Source organism: Nerophis ophidion, linkage group LG06, assembly GCF_033978795.1.
Source record: "Nerophis ophidion isolate RoL-2023_Sa linkage group LG06, RoL_Noph_v1.0, whole genome shotgun sequence".
NCBI classification, from domain to species: domain Eukaryota; kingdom Metazoa; phylum Chordata; class Actinopteri; order Syngnathiformes; family Syngnathidae; genus Nerophis; species Nerophis ophidion.
This window is the reverse complement of record NC_084616.1, coordinates 31,233,771-31,254,694: the sequence shown is the minus strand read 5'-3', so window position 1 is coordinate 31,254,694 and position 20,924 is coordinate 31,233,771. Positions and strand designations below refer to the sequence as shown.

At 42.6% G+C, this 20,924-nt stretch overlaps 1 protein-coding gene across 5 annotated transcripts in view; it reads right to left on the bottom strand.

Moving 5' to 3' along the window:
• The window catches only part of arhgef25a (Rho guanine nucleotide exchange factor (GEF) 25a), a 175,217-nt gene that overhangs the window by 116,847 nt on the left and 37,446 nt on the right, over positions 1-20,924 (bottom strand). The window contains exon 1 of one of the 5 annotated variants that reach the window (XM_061903369.1): positions 13,010-13,519. The exons of 2 other annotated variants lie outside the window; for them this stretch is intronic. In XM_061903369.1, coding sequence (XP_061759353.1) covers positions 13,010-13,118 — 109 coding nt within the window. In that variant the 5' untranslated portion in view covers positions 13,119-13,519. Of the gene's footprint in view, positions 1-9,175; positions 9,334-13,009; positions 13,520-20,924 lie in introns of those variants that run through there. 2 more of the 5 variants (XM_061903374.1, XM_061903371.1) reach the window with 2 other exon arrangements.

Sequence of the window (20,924 nt, the reverse complement as noted above, 5' to 3'; positions counted from 1 at the left end):
AGTTTTCTTCGGCTACATGGAGAGCATTCTGCAACCTGTTGGGGGCGACCGTCAGTATGTGATCAGGATACCACCCGCAATCTAATGGACAATCCGAAAGAGCCAACCAGGACTTAGGAGCGGCCTTGAGATGTGTCTGTCACCAACATCCAGCATTGTGGTCCACCTATCTCCCTTGGGTGGAGTATGCCCGTAACACCCTCATTTGTTCATCTACTGGCCGGTCTCCTTTTCATGTTGTGCATGGTTTTCAACCTCCTATATTTCCCTCTCAGGAGGTTGAGTCCGCAGTTCCTTCCGTGAATGCCTTCCTGCGCCGGGCGCACCGTGTTTGGCGTGATACCCGTGCCGCCTTGTCTCAAACTGCCAGACGAAACCAGACCGTGGCTAATCGTCACCGAAGACCAGCCCCTGACTACAAACCCGGCCAAAAGGTTTGGCTCTCATCCAGAGACGTTACGCTGCCAGGGGAGTCAAGGAAACTGGCACCCAGATTCATAGGACCATATGAGGTGGAACGGATGATCACCCCTGTCACAGCTCGACTCAAGGTACCTAAGTCGTTCAAGTCATACCCTGTCTCCCGCCTGAAGCCCGTTGAGTCAAGCGACCTTAGTCCCCCTTCAGTGTCCCCCCCAGCTCCTCTGCAGGTGAAGGGTCATCCGGCCTACATTGTCAACACCATTCTGGACGCCAGGAGGCGAGGCAAGGGGGTGCAGTTTCTGATCGACTGGAAGGGTTACTCGCCAGAGGATCGCTCGTGGATATCTCGTTCTCTTATACTTGATAAATCCTTAATCACTGATTTTTATCGTAGATTTCCTGAGAAGCCAGGAGGTCCGCCAGGTGGCGTCCGTTGATTAAGGGGGGGGATACTGTCACCACCTGCTGCCACCTAGTGGTTTGTATTCAGTTTCCTTTGTTGGTGCAGTTGACCTTGTGACCTCACTCCAGTTCTCTTTCCCCTGCAGTTCCCGTCTCTCTCGTGAGTGGAGCTGCGAGACGTGCACAGCTGTTTCTAATTTTGATTGAGGATATTTAACCTGCAATTTGGCAGCTGGATGGCACTTGGCGATTCAACCCTGTGGCTTCACTCCGAGATCTCTCCTGCATTTTGCTACGCTTGTTCCTGACTGCTCCTGGTGCCATCCAGTCTGTGTCTTAGTTTGTAGTTGCACGTCTTGCAAACTCCAGCCCAAGTTTTAGTTTAGATTGGATAACTTTTGTTGTTTTTGCCACGAAGCCCTTTTTGAGTTTACCTTCTTGCTTCGTCGTCCTTAGTTATCTCCTTTTTGGAGCACCCTTAGTTGTAAGTACATTCTACTGAGTAAAGACTGTTTTACTCACCTTTCGTGTGTCTGCATCTTTGGGTTCCTCGCCACACTTGTAATACCAAACCGTGACAAATATATGCATTTAGAATACAATAATACATTAAAACTTTGGGAGTTTATAACAAGGCAGCACGGTGGAACAGGGGTTTGTGTATGTGCTGCACAATACAAAGGTCCTGAGTTCAATCCCGGGCTCTGGATCTTTCTGTGTGGAGTTTGCATGTTCTCCCCGTGACTGCGTGGGTTCCCTTCGGGTACTCCGGCTTCCTCCCACCTCCAACGACATGCACCTGGGATAGGTTGATTGGTATCACTAAATTTCTGTGTTGGCCTTGCGATGAGGTGGCGACTTGTCCAGGGTGTACCCTGCCTACCGCCCGAATGCAGCTGAGATAGGCTCCACTACCCCCCGTGACCTCAGAAGAGACAAACGGTAGAAAATTGATGGATGGATGGAGTTTATTACACTCTGGAGTTATTGCAAATGTTTGAAACTCACCCAGCTATACTACACAATAAGCTAAATGATTGTGCCAATAATAATATTGAAATCACCTTTTATAAATAGTGTTGATTGTGACTTGTGCCATGCGACAGAATGTCTACTTTTATGCAAACAGAAGACCAATATATGAGTGTGTGTGTGATTTCTTTTTTTTTTTAACTCAGCTATGATTCACAGTACTGGTGTAGCTGACATAAAATAACCAAAATAACCGTTTTACGGTGCTCAACATAGTATAAACCATCTGTAATTGTTGCCTTCTTTTTTAAACTTGCAGTTTCTATCCTCCTTCATTAACAGTCCAACACATGATCATTAAAAGCATTACCATATTCATTTGATATTTATTATTGAATAGTTATACATTGTTGGAGAAGTATTAGGACAACACCAGGTTGGTGCTATTGTGAGCACAATTTCTGCAGGTGAGATTTATAATAAAAAAATACTTTGTGCAAGTGTGCTTTATGTATCTAAATATTTCCTCGCTTACAGGTAGCTACACTCCACACACAGTTTTATAAACAAGGTCCCTGGTCTGCCAGAGAATAAAAAGAGTTAGCAATATAGGGATAAGCATTCCCAACTTAGTATAATGCTTAGGACATTGTTTTGCTGTTTTCTGTTATGACAAGGTTCTATTTCTCCATTCCTACTCTTATTAAAGAAGCTGTTTTACTGTAACAAAATAGATGAGATTTCCACAGCATTTTACTAAGCTAATGGCAGCTAAATAGAAATGTACTAGTATGAACATGTTTTATGACCAGCCTCATATTGGTTTTAACGTTAAGGCTCCCGTACATTTATAATGATGACAAAAAAGATACAAGACTGCATGACTTTTCTTCACATTGTAAAACTAGAAAAGTACTCAGAGAGCGCAGACCTCAAAGTAAAAAAATCCGGATGGTATGGGAGTAACAATTTTGTCGATACTGCGGTATTTCGGTTTCAAAGTCTTCACAGTAATGCCGTCATGCATGACAGTATCATACAAAAAAACTTAGTGTGTAGTTTTTGTCTGGCGCTTTGGTGCTTGCCATGTCAGAAATTTGACTACATCTCCCAGAATCCTCTAGGCAGCGTGGGACCGGTAAGGTGAGGGCGTGGAACACCGTAAGCAGGAAGTGAGGTGTGTTCAAGTGTGGTCTACTAAAGATCCCGAGAACTCGTTTTAATACCCATTGAGACCTGGCTTTCCAGGCTATAGCTCCCAGACTTTGGATCAATTTGCACCAGTCCCTTCTTGATCTTGACTGTGTTGAAACTTTTAAGAGACATTTGAAAACTTCTCTTTTTAGTAAAGCTTTTAGTTAATGCACCTTTTAACTATAATTTTTAATCTACTTTGTATCCTTTTTATGATGTTGCCCCTGTTGTTTTAAATTGAATTGTTGTTTGACTTTTCCTATGTTTTGTACAGCGCTTTGTGATTTTATCTGTGAAAAGCGCCTTATACATAGAATATACTTACTTACTTATTTCATAGTAGGTGAGAAAAAGTGTTGCTTTCAGACATTTCATCAAAAATATGTCTACAAATGTTTGAGTTATGTTGCTAACAAACACACAAACAAACCATGGCGAAAAACATAACCTGTCCGGCGAAGGTGAGAAAGTCTGCGTTCTGCAAAGCAAAGTGCACCACTTTCATCTCGAGAGCGTTTCTAAAGCGACACAGCGAGTCGGCCCCGTCGCAGCGCACGGACGATAAATCACCAAAAAACTGTACATTTTAGAAGCATCTTTTTGTTTTAGAAGCAACTTTTTGATGAATCCTCAATCAATCCATCCATTGTCCAAGGCTTGTCTCTGTTGATTTACGGGTTGCCAGTATGCTGCCAGTCTCCTCTATGTTTGACTATCTCTAGCATTCTCAATCAGAAGTGTAGGTAATGTAGTAGAAATTATCCGGCTCACCCACCAAATCGAATCAGTTGTCCCTTATCCCATTTTAAACATTTCCTAAAAAGATCATGAAAATCCACTCATACCTTTTTGTGTTATTTTGTTAACCAACTATTTCTACCAGACGGACAGACAAACAGCAACGATTACATAACCCCATGACGGGTTAATAACATCAATTAGTTTTGGCTTGCAACTGTAAAATGTAAGCAGTCTAATCTCATCCCGCACCCACTTATTGTGTGTTTATTGTAACTTCTTTTAACAGCATGACATTTTTCGTTGTGTCCAATTCCCCGCCCGCTTCCATATCACGATCTAAGTGGCAGCATATTTGCTTTGACAACATGCAAAGGGGTCCAGTGTGGCGCTGCAGGCTATAGACAATGAGAACATACATTACATAAGAGATTAAACTCATAGAATCCAAGGTATTTATCCAAGAACGGCAACCAATAACATTAAAGCTTCCTTTATGAGCACACATCCCCCATAAGAGTAGGGCCTCAGTGGATCGGTCGGTCATTTATTCCGTTCGTGTAAGCTTGTAAAAGAAGGCACCGCAGCATATGTCCCCACTACACACTGATGTTCTTAAACTTTGCTTTGCCGTGATATAATTTCTTAAGACAGTGACAGGAGAGATGAAACTTACGTGTGGCAAAACACTGGTGATTTTTGTGTCAACTGCACACCACCCGCTGCTCTTACTCAAACCACACTATAGTCTAATGGACTGCTGCAATTCCTGCTGAGCTTCATTATAACTTACAGCACAGTTGGGGGGGAGGCAGCATGGTTTTGGGTCCAGAGGAATGTTTCGAAGTGGACCCAGCCAGCCCCCCCTTTTTTTGTGTTTCATCCAGCCACGTGCCGCACATTCCCAACTGACGTACTCATCACCATGAAGACACTTTCCAACTCTGCCTCACATAAACACACTTACCCTGCCTCATTTTTAATGGAAGAATGCATGATCCGGGCCGGCCCTAAGCTTTTTTGTGGCCCTAAACAAAATGTTGTTTGTGGCTCCCTTTTTTGGTCTTTAATATTACTAGTGTGCCGCACGAGGGGTTATAGCAGTGTTTTTCAACCAGTGTGCCGTGAGATACAGTCTGGTGTGCGGCGGGAGATTATATAATTTCACCTAATTGGGTTAAAAATATATTTTCCAAACCAGTAATTATAATCCGCGAATGTGCCGTTGTTGAGTGTCGGTGCTGTCTAGAGCGCGACAGAGTAACCGTGTAATACTCTTCCATATCAGTAGGTGGCAGCAGGTAGCTAATTGCTTTGTAGATGTCGGGAACATGGGCTTCACGGTGGCAGAGGGGTTAGTGCGTCTGCCTCACAATACGAAGGTCCTGCAGTCCTGGGTTCAAATCCAGGCTCAGGATCTTTCTGTGTGGAGTTTGCATGTTCTCCCCGTGAATGCGTGGGTTTCCTCCGGGTACTCCGGCTTCCTCCCACCTCCAAAAACATGCACCTGTGGATAGGTTGATTGGCAACACTAAAATTGGCCCTAGTGTGTGAATGTGGGTGTGAATGTTGTGTGTCTATCTGTGTCGGCCATGCGATTAGGTGGCGACTTGTCCAGGGTGTACCCCGCCTTCCGCCCGATTGTAGCTGAGATAGGTGCCAGCGCCCCCCCGCAACCCCAAAAAAGGGAATAAGCGGTAGAAAATGGATGGATGGATGTCGGGAACATGGTTTGTCATGATCACAATATGCAGGAGGCACCATGTAGGTAAAAAGGTATCTAACACTTAAACTAAAAATAAACAAAAGACAAGTGCCACTAAGTGCCGCTAAGAAAAGGCATTGAAGCTTAGGGATGACTATGTAAAACAAAACTAAAACTGAACTGTAAACAAAAACAGAATGCTGGATGACAGCAAATACTTAACAGCGTTTGGAGCAGACGGCGTCCACAAAGTACATCCGTACATGACTTGACAATCAACCGTGTCCCCACAAAGAAAGATAGAGTCCGCACAACTTAAATAATCTTGATTGCGAAAAAAAAAAGCAGGTGCGGGAAATAGCGTTCAAGGAAGACATGAAACTGCTACAGGAAAATATCAACAAAAGGGGAATAGCCACCAAAATAGGAGCGCAAGACAAGAACCAAAACACTACGCAAGGAAAAACACCAAAAAACTCCAAATAAGTCACGGCGTGATGTGACAGGTTGTGACAGTACACCTACTTTGACACAAGAGCTATAGTGATGCCTGGTTGGTTATGGTTTGAATTAATGTCCAACGATTGTGAGAAATCGGCTACTGAGCTTAATTTTTTTGTATTTTCTGTTGGTGGTGTGCCTCAGAATGTTTTCAATGAAAAAAATGTGCCTTGGCTCAGAAAAAGTTGAAAATCACTGTGTTATAGAGCTGACTGCAGCCCAGAGAGCATTGTATCACAGTCTTTCAATCGCATCCCTCTTCAGGTTTGTGGCTTGTAAATATGAATAGGCTTTTTTATTGTTAAAAAATGTATTTACAAAGTCATAAACCGTTTTTTGTGCTCGAGCTATGAAAATATCCATCCATTTGCTACCGCTTATTCCCTACGGGGTTGCGGGGGGCGCTGGTGCCTATCTCAGCTACAATCGGGCGGAAGGCGGTGTACACTCTGGACAAGTCCCCACCTCATCACAGGGCCAACACAGATAGACAGACAACATTCACACTCACATTCACACACTAGGGCCAATTAGGGGCGGCATGGCGTAGAGCGGCCGTGCCAGAAACCTGAGGGTTGCAGGTTCGCTTCCCACCTATTAACATCCAAATCGCTGCCGTTGTGTCCTTGGGCAGGACGTTTTACCCTTGCCCCCGGTGCCACTCACACTGGTGAATGAATGATGAATGAATGATTGGTGGTGGTCGGAGGGACCGTAGGCGCAAACTGGCAGCCACGCTTCCGTCAGTCTACCCCAGGGCAGCTGTGGCTACTGAAGTAGCTTACCACCACCAGGTGTGAATGAATGATGGGTTCCCACTTCTCTGTGAGCGCTTTGAGTATCTAACAATAGTAAAGCGCGATATAAATCCAATCCATTATTATTATTATTAATTTGGTGTTGTCAATCAACCTATCCCCAGGTGCATGTCTTTGGAAGTGGAAGGAACCCACGCAGTCACGGGGAGGACATGCAAACTCCACACAGAAAGATCCAGAGCCCGGGGTTGAACCCAGGACTACTCAGGACCTTCGTATAGTGAGGTAGACGCACTAACCCCTATGAAAATATTGAATTTATAATTAGTAATTACTACTTTTGGTGATCGGAAGTAGATTTGGGTTTGAGAGTGTGTGCATAAGAGACATAACCAAGACAAATGCAGTTCAAGTATGTTTATAATTAGATATCGAGAAATGTTGTATTATTATTTTACAAGTTTTGTAAAGATTTGTATTAACTATAAAGAATCATGTAACTACAATTTAGTTCAATCCAATATGTCCAATGGTCATGTGTTTATATTCCAGTTAATGTCCAAAGTTTATTTGAAAAGTTAAGAAAATAGGTTGATATGTCTGAGGGGAAAAGAAAAGTCTTTGATATTTCTTACGAGAGTGAAGCCAAACTGCTATGACACTTTTGCAATAATTGAAAAAGTAAACAAAACACAATAAATTGGTCAAAAACTATGGAAAAAAAAAATAGACAATATATTTTTGGGGAAAATGTTTATATGAACTTAAATAATAGGGTTGGTTGTACGGTATATCTGTCACGATAACAATGTTTAAAGCAATGCAAAATTAGTAGGGGTGTAACGGTATTGTAGATGCCGCGGTATTGCTATTTTAAAGTATCCACGATAATGCCGTGACGCGTGATAGTATCAAACAAAAACTTGGCGTGTAGTTTTTTTTCGGGCCCTTTAAGCGTTGGCCGGGTCTGAAAATCTGCCAGAATTTTCTGTGCAGCGCGGGCTGGGGGTGTGGACCGCCATTAGAAAAAAACTATACTGTACTGCTAAACCTTTAAACCAATACTTAAAAAGATATTTGAAGCCAGCAAACATAAACATCAGTTTGTGAGGTATTTACATTATTAAAAGTTATATTGTTCGGTAACTTTTCCGAGAAACATAATGAACTTAGACTTTGTCTCAGTGTTTTTACAAACCCATTAAACTTTAAGCACTTCCTGTTTAGACTTAGACTTAGACAAACTTTAATGATCCACAAGGGAAATTTGTCATTCTCAAGTTGGCAGTTCATCAAAGACGTGTTTGGAAAAGCAACTGAGTGAGTGTTTCCTCAAACGGCCGCATTGGTGAAATCAGCAACAGCCACAGCACATTATTATAATATTACACTTATGATACAAACATACCAAAAGCCAAAATCAAGGTAACGTAATTACAAACATAACCAACGTGAACGTGGTAGATTTAAGTATAAAATGTAATAAAACAAACAACAAATGTAGAAACACACATTTTTACAATGGAGTTTAGGGTGCGCATTGTGCCATCAACCAACTGCGAGCGCTGCTACAAAGATGATGGTCATGTTGACTTAACTCTTTGCATTTTACTGTTTCATTATTTTAGCATCAGCATAGCATCATCTGCTGCCAACTAGCTAATTGCATACAACTGCGATGATTGGAGTAGCGGCAGTCAATCCAGAGGACGCTTAAAGTCAGCTGACACATCACTTTTAAATATTGTCATGGGTGACGTGGGTTACACTTGAATTGCTATTGTGGCATCCAGTGGACACATTTACAACAGCAGTTTCTTTCATTTAATAATTGCAGCTCATCTTGCGGGCCGGATTAAACCTATTTGTTTGGTGTACGTTTGACACTACTGTCTTAAAACAATCCTGTCACTTCATTTGACATACTAGGGCATTTTTAAGTAATTTTGAACATATACCACAATATTATCATACTTTGGCCTTAACACCGTAACAATATTGTACTGTGAGATTTAGATTTTGATACCCTAATTTTTAGGGATGTTTTATCTCCTTTGGCTTTTAATGGATGCGGTCGCGGTGTTGCTAAACTATTCTGAAACTAACTAACTAACTGAGGACATGTTAACTCACTGCTAGGGATATTATGGTTGTACAAATACAACAGTATTTCTGATTCAAAGTATTCTTAATGATTCTGTCACATGTGAGGGTATCAAAAAAAACTTGGTGATCGTAGTTTTTTTCTGGCGTTACATTTCCCAGAATCCTCTGCGCAGCGAGGCAACGGAGAGGTGGGGCCGCTGACCACCATAAACAGGAATTTAAGTGTGTTCGTATTTGTCGTGGATAAAAGGAATTGTTTTTTGGACATTAAATCCGTCTATATGTAACAGGGTCAATTATGTCTTGTAAATAATGTATTTTCTATTGTTTTATTATTGGTATAATTACACAAAATAAGTAAGTTACATGTAAATACCTGAATATTGTTTGATGTTTTGCCAATGTGGAACCATTGGGCTTCACGGTGGCAGAGGGGTTAGTGCGTCTGCCTCACAATACGAAGTTCCTGCAGTCCTGGGTTCAAATCCAGGCTCGGGATCTTTCTGTGTGGAGTTTGCATGTTCTCCCCGTGAATGCGTGGGTTCCCTCCGGGTACTCCGGCTTCCTCCCACTTCCAAAGACATGCACCTGGGGATAGGTAGATTGGCAACACTAAATTGGCCCTAGTGTGTGAATGTGAGCGTAAATGTTGTCTGTCTATCTGTGTTGGCCCTGCGATGAGGTGGCGACTTGTCCAGGGTGTACCCTGCCTTCCGCCCGATTGTAGCTGAGATAGGCGCCAGCGCCCCCCGCGACCCCAAAAGGGAATAAGCGGTAGAAAATGGATGGATGGAACCATTGTCTCGTTGTCCCTCCTACTGCATTAATAACTGTGACACCTGTCTTTTTATATGCGTTGGACACGCCTTCCAACTTCTCTTTTTGTCTACGATAACGGGAGAAGTAGGTGTCCATACAACGACAGAAAATGTTTTGTCTTAAGAACTTTAATTCATTTCCTGTTCATTATTATATTTGTGTAGAGGCTCGACGATGGCAGAAAATTTTTGATGACAATTGTATTCTGTATTATCAGGTATGTTTTTATTTTACTTTGTATGTAACTACGCCCGCCCTTTTTGTCTACGATAACGGGAGAGCGGTTCGACGATGGCAGAAAGTTTTAGATGACAATTGTATTGTATATTATCAGTAAAGTGCAGCTGAGAAACCCATGGTGTCGGTCGTGTTCCATAAACAACACACAACGCAGAGGAAAAGACCACCGGTTACATATAACTGGTTGAGTTCTGTTGCTAACAAACAGACAAACAAGCCCAAGCCAAAACACAACCTTCTTAGCGAAGCGTGCCACTTTCGTTTCGAGCAATTCCATGGCGACACAGAGCCAGTTGGTCTCGTCTCACTGCACTGCGGGAAATCAACAAAAAAATGTTTAACGTAGGGAAATGCGAGTAAACTAAAAAGCTACTTGATATATCCTCAATCCATCCCTCCATTTTCTACCGCATGTCCCTTACGGGGTCGTGTGGGGTGCTGGAGCCTATTCCAGCTTCACTTGAGTGGAAGGCAGGGCTGGACAAGTTGCCACCTCAAGCTGTCGCACAGAAAAGATATTCGAAGCTAGCGAAGTCATGCATCAGTTTGTGAGGTATTTACATTATTAGTAATTATATTGTTAGTTGACCTTTCTGAGAAACAACATTTTCCAGACTGACAAAAAATTTGAATGTAAAATAATGTAAAGTTTAAAAGAAACTAAGCTATACATTATTGTTGTACACTTGTTGCACTGGATATTTACATACCATACCAACTTTATTTATAAAGCCCTTTAAAAACAACCACAGTTGAAGAACAAAGGTCTGTACACCACAAATAAATACAGGCAAATGAGAGACTAAAAAATACAATTTGAAAATACACATATAATAAGTAAAAAAAAATTATCTTAATGAACAATTCCTTAAAATAAAAAGCAGTTAAAAGGTTAAAAACAGTTTAAACAGCTCAAAGTCCCATGCTGGGTTAAAAGCCAGTAAATAAAAATGGGTTTTAAAAAGGGTCTTAAAAGTAGCCAAAGAAGGGGCCTGTCTCACATGGAGAGGGAGATCGTTCCAGTTTGGGACCAGCAACAGAGAAGGCTCTGTCCCCTCTGAGCTTGCGATTTGATTTGGGTACCTCCAGGAGCAGCTGATCAGCTGACCTGAGGGACCGGGTGGGGGCATAGAGGTGGAGCAGCTCAGAGAAGTAAGGTGGGGCAAGACCATGTAAGGATTTAAAAACGAGTAAGATCATTTTAAAATGGACTCTAAAAGACACAACCAGCCAGTGGAAGGAGGCTAAAGTTGGGCAGCCGCATTTTGGACCAGCTGCAGACGTGAGAGGGAGGATTGACTAATTCCAAAATACAAAGAGTTACAGAAAGCCAGTCGAGATGTGATAAGGCATGAATTACTGTCTCAAACTGTTGCCTAGAAAGAAGGTGTTTACCCTTGGCCAGCTGACGTAAATGAAAAAAGCTGTGCTAATCTGACGGTCCAATATCAAATCACTATCGATACGAAAGCCCAGGTTGGTGACCATGGGCTTAACGTGCAAAACCAAGGGGCCAAAGTCAACAGGGGGAGCTCACAGGTACCACTAGGTCCAAACACTATTACTTCTGTCTTCTTTGCATTGTAATTGAAGAAATTTAGGGCCATCCAGACCTTGATATCATCAAGACAAGCAAGTAGTGGCTGCATTGAAGAGGCATGATATCTCTTTAACGGAAAATAATGCATTGGCACTTTAAAGACATCAACTCTAAGTTATTCTTTTATATATTTGCTTGAAACAGTAGATGTACCTAGACTATTATTTGGGCTTAGAAATACTTGTTTGTAGTGAAAAAAAATATATATGATTAAAGTTAAAGTACCAAGGAGGAAGACAGCGACGGATATCTTTCTTTCATATGGTAAGTCATTATGACAATCAGATATTGATGTATTTATTTGTGCTAAACAAAAGTAAAATGCTTGGAACATCTTGTTGCATGATCAGGTAATTATAAAGTGTAGAACATACGCATTGCGTGCACAACGACTTTCAAGTACATTTAGTCAGAAATTGCTTTATTATTTCCAGCCTTTCGCAGACCACAGTGTTTTTCAACATTTTTGGAGCCAAGGCACATTTTTTGCTTTGAAAAAATGCGGAGGTACAGCACCAGCAGAAATCCTTAAAAAACAAAATTTAGTCGACAGTAAAGACAAATATTGGTGAACAATGCAGTGGCAGGGAGCAGCAAGAGATTGTTCACTATGGCAGAAACATGCTGAGGCTTTCGTCCAGCAGTGGACTGACAACGGCTGAAGATGATGATGATGACCAATGATTTTCCACACACACTATGTGTGGTGACATTTGTCCTCTGCATTTGACCCACTCCCTTGTTCACCCCCTGGGAGGTGAGGGGAGCAGTGAGCCATGCCCTGGAATTATTTTGGTGATGTAACGCCCAATTCCAACCCTTGATGCTGATTGCCAAGCAGGGAGGCAATGGGTCCCATTTTTTTCTAGTCCTTTGTATGACTTGGTCGGGGTTTGAACTCAAGACCTACCGATCTCAGGGCTGACACTTTAACCACTAGGCCACTATTACACCATCAAGTATGTGTTCCATTAAAGTAATCGTGTTCATCCTAAACTTTCCTGACACTTCCATTTTACACACTATGGCATTTTTACTAAGCTTTTTTTGGGGGGGGGGGACAAATACCGCTCTTAGTACCGTGATAATATCGTACCGAGAGATTTTGATATGGTTACATCCTGAATTACCGCTGTATAAAAAGTTAAACAGGAACAAAATATAAATGTATAAGTAGAACAAGCCTACACCTGCAGAGCACGTCAACCACGTAGATGATCAGCTACTGACTGAAGTGACTGGTCAGTAGCTGACCCCCACCCCAACCCTCATGGGGTGTTTATGCCACGGCCGGCCCAGTACCTCCTATTCGGTTCCTTCTGTGCCTGTGCTCTGAGGGAATACTTCATTTTTCACCCACTCAGACGAGAGTGTGTCTCACTTGTTGCTTTAACTGGCGGCGGACAGCACAGGAAGGAGGATTTAAGTCTTCACCTACTAAATCATTGGCATATGCTCGAAGGAGGAATGAATGAAAAATAAAGCAGAGTTGAAGAGAGAGAAGAACTTCAGACGTGTGTGCGTGTGTGTGTGTGTGTGCCTGACACTGACCTCTGACTCGAGCATAGCAGCAGCCACACTTAGTCAGGACTTTCCGGAACAAGTGCTGGCAGCCACAGCAGCCTCGATGGTGGCGGTGGTGATGGTGGCCCCCTTTCATGATGTTGGACCATTAGCAGAGCTGGGCATGGCCCGCTGCTCCCTCTCTCCCGCTCCACTACTCGCTCAAGCACACAAGCTCCCCCACTCCTCCACTCAAAGTTCGTATACCACCAAAAAGATGAATAGAAAAATGGAGGTCAGTCTAGCCTCCCACCCAGGTGAGCGCAGACACTCTACATCCACAGGGGTCCACAAAAGAAAAGCCACAAAGAAATCCACAGCCGATAAACAGCTAGGCAAACATCCCACTGAGCATTTTGTTCTGTCCTCTTTTTCGCTCTTTTTGCTGAGCTCTTGCCTCTATAAGCTGCCTGGTCAAATGATTAACGGCTTCAGCTACGGAGGGATAGAGAGAAGAGTGTGAGAGAGAGAGAGGGGGTAAGAGAGAGTAAGAGGAGGGAAGGTGGAGTCTGCAAGCTCTCTTCACTATTACAGGATAAGGTTCCCACTCCCCTAATTCTCCCGCTTCCTGAAACCCCCCCCTAACCAACAGCACTACCTCCTCTTTCCTTTTCAGCTGTTTTCCTTGGCTCGCCTCACTCATCTGCTGCCTCCGTCTGTTTTCATATACGGAATTCTACAAGGCTTACACGGGCGTTCTTAAGTTTCCAAATGCAAGAGCAGATGAAAAGCCAGCCTCACCTCTGCATGCTCCAAGTTGACGCCGCAGGAGCGTGTCTTGACACACAAGTGTTAACAAAGGAGAAGCCGTGTTAGGCTAGAGGTGTAAGACTTTTTATTTTTCCCAGAGGGTGACATGCAAGAATGATTTTGATGGTTTAAGAATTTGTCTTTGCTGGCAACGTTTGTCTGCGTCCTGCACACTGAACTTTTCTGTTTTTTCTTTGTGTTTCCATGCAGTGAGCGGGGGGTCTCAAGTTTCACAATGTTGGCATTCTTGAATGTGTCCGTGTGCGTGCGTACGTGCGTGCGTGCGCGTGAGCCTGTCATTTGACGTGACAATTCATTGTCAAGCTCAGTAAATCTCTTAAGTATGAGGACAGACAAACCTATCGTTGATGTAGTCTTCGCACAGAGAAGAGTGCAGCAGTATGCAAACCACTTTAGATTTGCTATTTGTTTATTTATATTGTACTACTCATACACAACACAATTCAGTTTCACAATTCAATTAGATGCTACCTCAGTAGAAGCATTTAAGTCTCATCTTAAAACTCATTTGTATACTCTAGCCTTTAAATAGACCCCCTTTTTAGACCAGTTGATCTGCCGTTTCTTTTCTTTTTCTCCTCTGCCCCCTTCTCCCTTATGGAGGGGAGGCGGGGGACACACAGGTCCGGTGGCCATGGATGAAGTACTGGCTGTCCAGAGTCGGGACCCAGGATGGACCGCTTGCCTGTGCATCGGTGGGGCTGATACGTCTCCGCTTGGGATGGTTTCCGGCTGGCGCCACTATGGACGGGACTCTCGCTACTATATTGGATCCACTATGGACTGGACGCTCACTGTATGTTGGATCCACTATGGACTGGACTCTCACAATATCATGTCGGACCCGCTCAACATCCCTTGCTTTCGGTCTCCCCCTGTCACCGACGTGCCACTGGGGAGAGTTTTTCCTTGCCCTTATGTGGGCTCTGTACCGCGGATGTCGTTGTGGCTTGTGCAGCCCTTTGAGACACATGTGATTTAGGGCTGTATAAATAAACATTGATTGATTGATTTATTGAATTCAAAGGGTTTTACAGTTGCACACAATTACAAAAAGGCCATAAAATCAAATAAAATATAAGAATAATTCAATAAAAAAGTTCAAAGAACTTCGGCTTATTAGTGATTCCCAGAGCCCAAAAAAAAGTCTGCGGGCTATAAAGCGTTTTCTATTCGGGCTCCAGTACTCTGGAAAGCCCTCCCGGTAACAGTTAGAGATGCTACCTCAGTAGAAGCATTTAAGTCCCATCTTAAAACTCATTTGTATACTCTAGCCTTTAAATAAACCCCCCTTTTAGACCAGTTGATCTGCCGTTTCTTTTCTGCTCTACCCCCTTCTCCTTTGTGGAAAAGAGGGCACAGATTTGGTGGCCACAGATGTCGCGCTTGCTGTTCAAAGTCAGGACACAGGGTGGACCACTCATCTGTGCCTCTAGTTGGAGACGTCTCTGTGCTGCTGACCTGTTTCCATTCAAGATTATCTCCTGCTGGGCCCCACTATGGACTGGACTCTCACACTATCATGTTAGATCCACTATAGACTGAACTCTCACAATATTATGCTAGATCCACTCGATGTCCTTTTCACCGGTCGCCCAGGGGGAGAAACCCCACATCTGTGGTCTCCTCCAAGGTTTCTCATTGTCATCCCATTGGGTTGAGTTTTTTCTTGCCCTGACTTGGGATCTGAGCCGAGGATGTCGTTGTGGCTTGTGCAACCCTTTGAGACACTTGTGATTTAAGGCTATATAAATAAACATTGAATGAATGAAAAAGTGTAGATAAAATACTTTCAGTTGTTATATGCACAGTTAAAAAAAGTCTTTTCAGCCAACTTTGCCATCATTGAGGCCTGTCTCACTACTTTTGAAAGACTATTCCAGATTTTAGAAGCTAAAAACAGAAATACAGCCTCACCATGTTTAGTCCAGACTCTGGGCACCAGCAGGAGACCCGATGTCCTGCATAGTTGTGGTAGGACACATTGGAGCTGCGTATTTGCTAACCTGGTAGCAGCATGTACAAGTTTAACAAAATAGTTCCCAGAATTTACCCCTGAGGAACTTCAAAGGTCATAGCCTTTGGTCAACAAAGTATGTCCTGTAATCAAAATAGGATTTGAACCAGTTAAGAGCAGTATGAGATATTCCCAACTATCCATACATTTTCCTACCGCTTGTCCCACTAGGGGTTGCAGGGGGTGCTGGAGTCTATCTCAGCTGCATTTGGGTGAAATGCGGTAGTACACCTTGGACAATTAGCAAACCTCATCGCAGGGCCAACACACATAGAAAGACAACATTCACACTCGAATTCACACACTAGGGCCAATTTAGTATTGCCAATCAATCTATCCTCAGGTGCATGTCTTTGGAGGTGGGAGGAAGCCGGAGTACCCGGAGGGAACCCACGCAGTCACGGGGAGAACTTGCAAACTCCACAAAAAAAGACCCCGGGATAAAACCCAGGACCTTCGTATTGTGAGGCACATGCACTAACCTGTGCTACCCGTGCCTATTCCCAACCAGTAGATTAGTATTCTATGATGACAGTTGAGTGACAAGAAAAATGAAGGTAATAGCTAGAGTCGGGACAAAATCCAAATCACCAGTTCTTAATGTTGAGTTACTCTGTGATTCTAAGAATACCTCTGTAACTTTCTGCTAAATATATTTGCTCATATTTCAGTTTGCATATAATTGTTAACAAGCTGTAAGGAACATTTTAAAAACAAACAAGTGTGGTTTTTCAGTAGGCGTGTCCTGATCCAATACTGGTTTTGGATATCGGTCAAAAAACAATATCGGATCATATTGGCTTGCATCTAAAATCTCTAATATAAAATCCAATACTATCAGTCCTGCAGTGTGTTTACTTGTGCAAAGCTGGACAGCCAGTTCACATCTCCCGGGCACACCGTGACAACCACTTCCCCGAAGACAGCTGGCACTCCATTTGGCGACAGAAAGTTCTGTGAGTATGGCTTCCTGCGCGTTGTGCACCTTACTCATGGATAGGTTGGCTCTGCTAGAGAGCCGTATCCGCCAGTTAGAGCAGTGTAATTCGTAACTTTAGATGTTGCGGACACATCTGCTAGCGTTAGTTGTAGCGAGCTAACTAGCCCAGCCTGTAGCAGCCCGAAGCGGCCTACAAGCTACGGTGAACCGGTTGAGACGCATAACAGATTTAGCCCTTTAGCTAGTCCTACACCCCAGTCCCCCGAGCACCACACTTTAGTCATAGGGGACTCCATCACCCGAAACATAAAGCTTAGCAAACCAGCCCCAATTAAGTGTATTCCCGGGGCCAGAGCATCTGACATTAAAGCTAATCTTAGGATCTCGCTAGAAAGATGTCCAGGCATCGAGTAATTGTCTCTGGCCCCCTGCCTGCGAGAGGCAATGATGAGAGATATAGCAGATTAGTCTTGCTTAATAAGTGGCTGGCTAGCTTCTGTAGACAACAGGGACTAACATATATTGATAATTGGCCCTCCTTCTGGGGCAAACCTGGCATGCTGATGAGAGACGGCCTTCACCCTAACCGAGAAGGCGCTATCATCTTGTCTCGGAACATAGATTTCTCTTTGAGTCACACTTGACTAACTGCACTAAAGCAAGCCTGGTCACAGGCAATTACAGAGCCTGCTAGTCTGGGTGAGGAGTCAGTTAAATTAGAACTACCCAGTGCCAGGCTGGATAATCCCTGCACACTTAGCAATTCTCTTAGAATAATACACAACTCACATAATGTTTTTTCTGCTATGACTGTGTCAGAGTTGGACATGCTTTCTACTGAGGTGGCAAATTATGATGCGTTCAGTTTATCACAGCACCAAGCAAACAATCTGAAAATACCCGTCAAATCAACTCCCAGATATGGTCGTAATTATTTTAAGTGCACTACGCATAATAAACGCAACATTATTAATATTGCTACTACGGATAATTTGATCAAAAATTCCTTAAAACATTCTACTACCTATAATATTGGCTTTTTAAACATAAGATCACTGTCTCAAAAAGCATTATTAGTTCATGAGGTCATTAGAGACAACAATCTGAAAGTCATCGGTCTCAGCGAAACCTGCCTTAAACCAGACGACTTTTTTGCGCTAAATGAGGCTTCTACTCCTAAACTATACGATTGCGCATATTGCCCGTCCCCTTAAAAGGGGTGGGGGGTTGCACTAATATACAACGAAAATTTTAACCTTAGTCCTAACCTAAATAATAAATATAAATCGATTGAGGTGCTCACTATGAGGTCTGTCACACCGCTGCCTCTATACCTGGCTGTTATTTACCGCCCCCAAGGGCCCTATTCGGACTTTATCAGTGAATTCTCCGAGTTCGTTGCTGATCTAGTGATGCACGCCGATGATATAATCATAATAGGGGACTTTAATATCCATATGAATACCCCATCGGACCCACCGTGCGTGGCACTCCAGACTATAATTGATAGCTGTGGTCTTACACAAATAATAAATGAACCCACGCATCGCTACGGTAATACGGTAGACCCTAGTGCTTGTCAGGGGTATCACCGTTTCCAAAGTTATGATACTCCCGTATACTAAAGTAATGTCCGATCATTACCTTATAAAATTCGAAGTTCACCCATGTTCGGCAAGCTAATAATAATAATAGTAACTGCTATAGCAGCCGCAACATTAATGCTTCCACAACGACGACTCTTGCTGGCCTACTGCCCTCGGTAATGGCACCATTCCCAAAGTATGTGGGCGCTATTGATAACCTCACTAACAATTTTAACTACGCCCTGTGCGAAACCATTGATAGTATAGCACCGCTGAAGTTAAAAAAGGCTTCAAAAAGGCGTATCCCATGGTTTACAGAAGAAACTAAAGCTCAGAAATTATTATAAAAAATGCTGTAACGCAAATGGCGCACGACTAAACTTAAGGTTTACCATCTAGCATGGAGTGATAATAACTTATTATCACTTTATAATGTGTTTATAATAACTTATAAACACATGCTTACCTTAGCTAAAGCTAAATATTACTCAAATCTCATCCGCCTTAATAAAAACGATCCTAATTTTTTGTTTAGTACAGTAGCATCGCTAACCCAACAAGGGACTCCTTCCAGTAGCTCCACGGAATCAGCAGATGACTTTATGAATTTCTTTAATCAGAAAATTGAAGTCATTAGAAAGGAGATTAAAGACAATGCGTCCCAGCTACAACTGGGTTCTATTAACACAGATACGATTGTATATACGGCGGATACTGCCCTCCAAAATAGTTTCTCTCGTTTTGATGAAATAACATTAGAAGAATTGTTACAACGTTACACGTTGTAACAATTGCTGGAAACGTTGTAACAAAACGTGTACAATGTCAAAAACTCAATTGTCCCACACGCCATTAGACTGTACAACTCCTCTCTGGGGCGGGGGGCGGGGGGTACAAGGATGAAAGGGGATGCAAAACAATAACAGTGCAGTGCGTTTTCATGACATGGTCACTACTGCCTACTTTCTCTTGTTATAGTCTTATTTTACTGTTGTATTTTTTTCCCATTTTTGCTTTTTATTTTTTATTCTTATTGTAATATTTCTGTATTTTGTTTCCAATTAAACCCCCATTATTTACTTTTTACTTTTTTTAAATTGATCTCAACTCTGTGTACTGCAGCTGGAATTTTTCATTTCCTGAAGGAACTCTCCTGAAGGAATCAATAAAGTACTATCTATCTATCTATGTAAATGGAATAAAATAAACAACATGCTTACTTGACCCACTTCCTGGGAAATTTATCTAGGAGCTCTTTGTATTATTAGGTCCATCAGTGCTAAATATTATAAACTTATCACTTTCCTCGGGCACTGTTCCCCTAGCATTCAAAAAAGCGGTTATTCATCCTCTCCTAATCTCGATCCTGACCTCATGGTAAACTACCGACCGGTGTCTCACCTTCCCTTTTTTCGAAAATCCTCGAAAAAATTGTTGCAAAGCAGCTAAATGAACACTTAGCATCTAACAATCTGTGTGAAACCTTACAATCCGGTTTCAGGGCAAATCATTCTACGGAGACAGCCCTTGCAAAAATGACTAATGATCTGTTGCTAACGATGGATTCTGATGCGTCATCTATGTTGCTGATCCTCGATCTTAGCACTGCTTTCGATACCGTCGATCATAATGTTTTATTAGAGCGTATCAAAACACAAATTGGTATGTCAGACTTAGCCCTGTCTTGGTTTAACTCCTATCTTACTGACAGGATGTAATGCGTCTCCCATAACAATATGACCTCGGACTATGTTAAGGTAACGTGTGGAGGTCCCCAGGGTTCGGTCCATGGCCCTGTACTCTTCAGCATCTACATGCTGCCGCTAGGTGACATCATACGCAAATACGGTGTTGGCTTTCGCTGATGACACCCAACTCTACATGCCCCTAAAACTGACCAACACGCCGGATTGTAGTCAGCTGGAGGCGTGTCTTAATGAAATTAAACAATGGATGTTGGCTAACATTTTGCAAATCAACGCCAAAAAAACAGAAATGCTGATTATCGGTCCTGCTAGACACCGACCTCTATTTAATAATACAACTTTAACATTCGACAACCAAACAATTAAACAAGGCGACTCGGTATAGAATCTGGGTATCATCTTGCCCACATATGCGGTCCTCTCCAAGGTTTCTCATAGTTATCATTGTCGACGTGCCACTAGGGTGAGTTTTTCCTCGCCCTTATGTGGGCTCTACCGAGGATGTCGTTGTGGTTTGTGCAGCCCTTTGAGACACTTGTGATTTAGGGCTATATAAATAAACATTGATTGATTGATTGATTGATTGATTGATCTAAAAGTATTACAATAAGCACACGAGCTTGGTCTTTTCTTGTAATTTAGTGAAGTCATTTAAGTAAAGGAAACATGGTAGGCTATAGACTACTCGGAGTTATCAGCTACACAAGAGCTAACCACACAATAAACACAAAATAAGTGGCCTATTATTATTGCAGTTTAAAACATACAGTATTTGTGAATACAAACAAGTACCGGTATACAAACTTAATGAATGATTGTGACCACAAGATTTCTCCAAAAACAAGTTACCACTCCACTTCCATTTAATTAAAGACAGCATAGG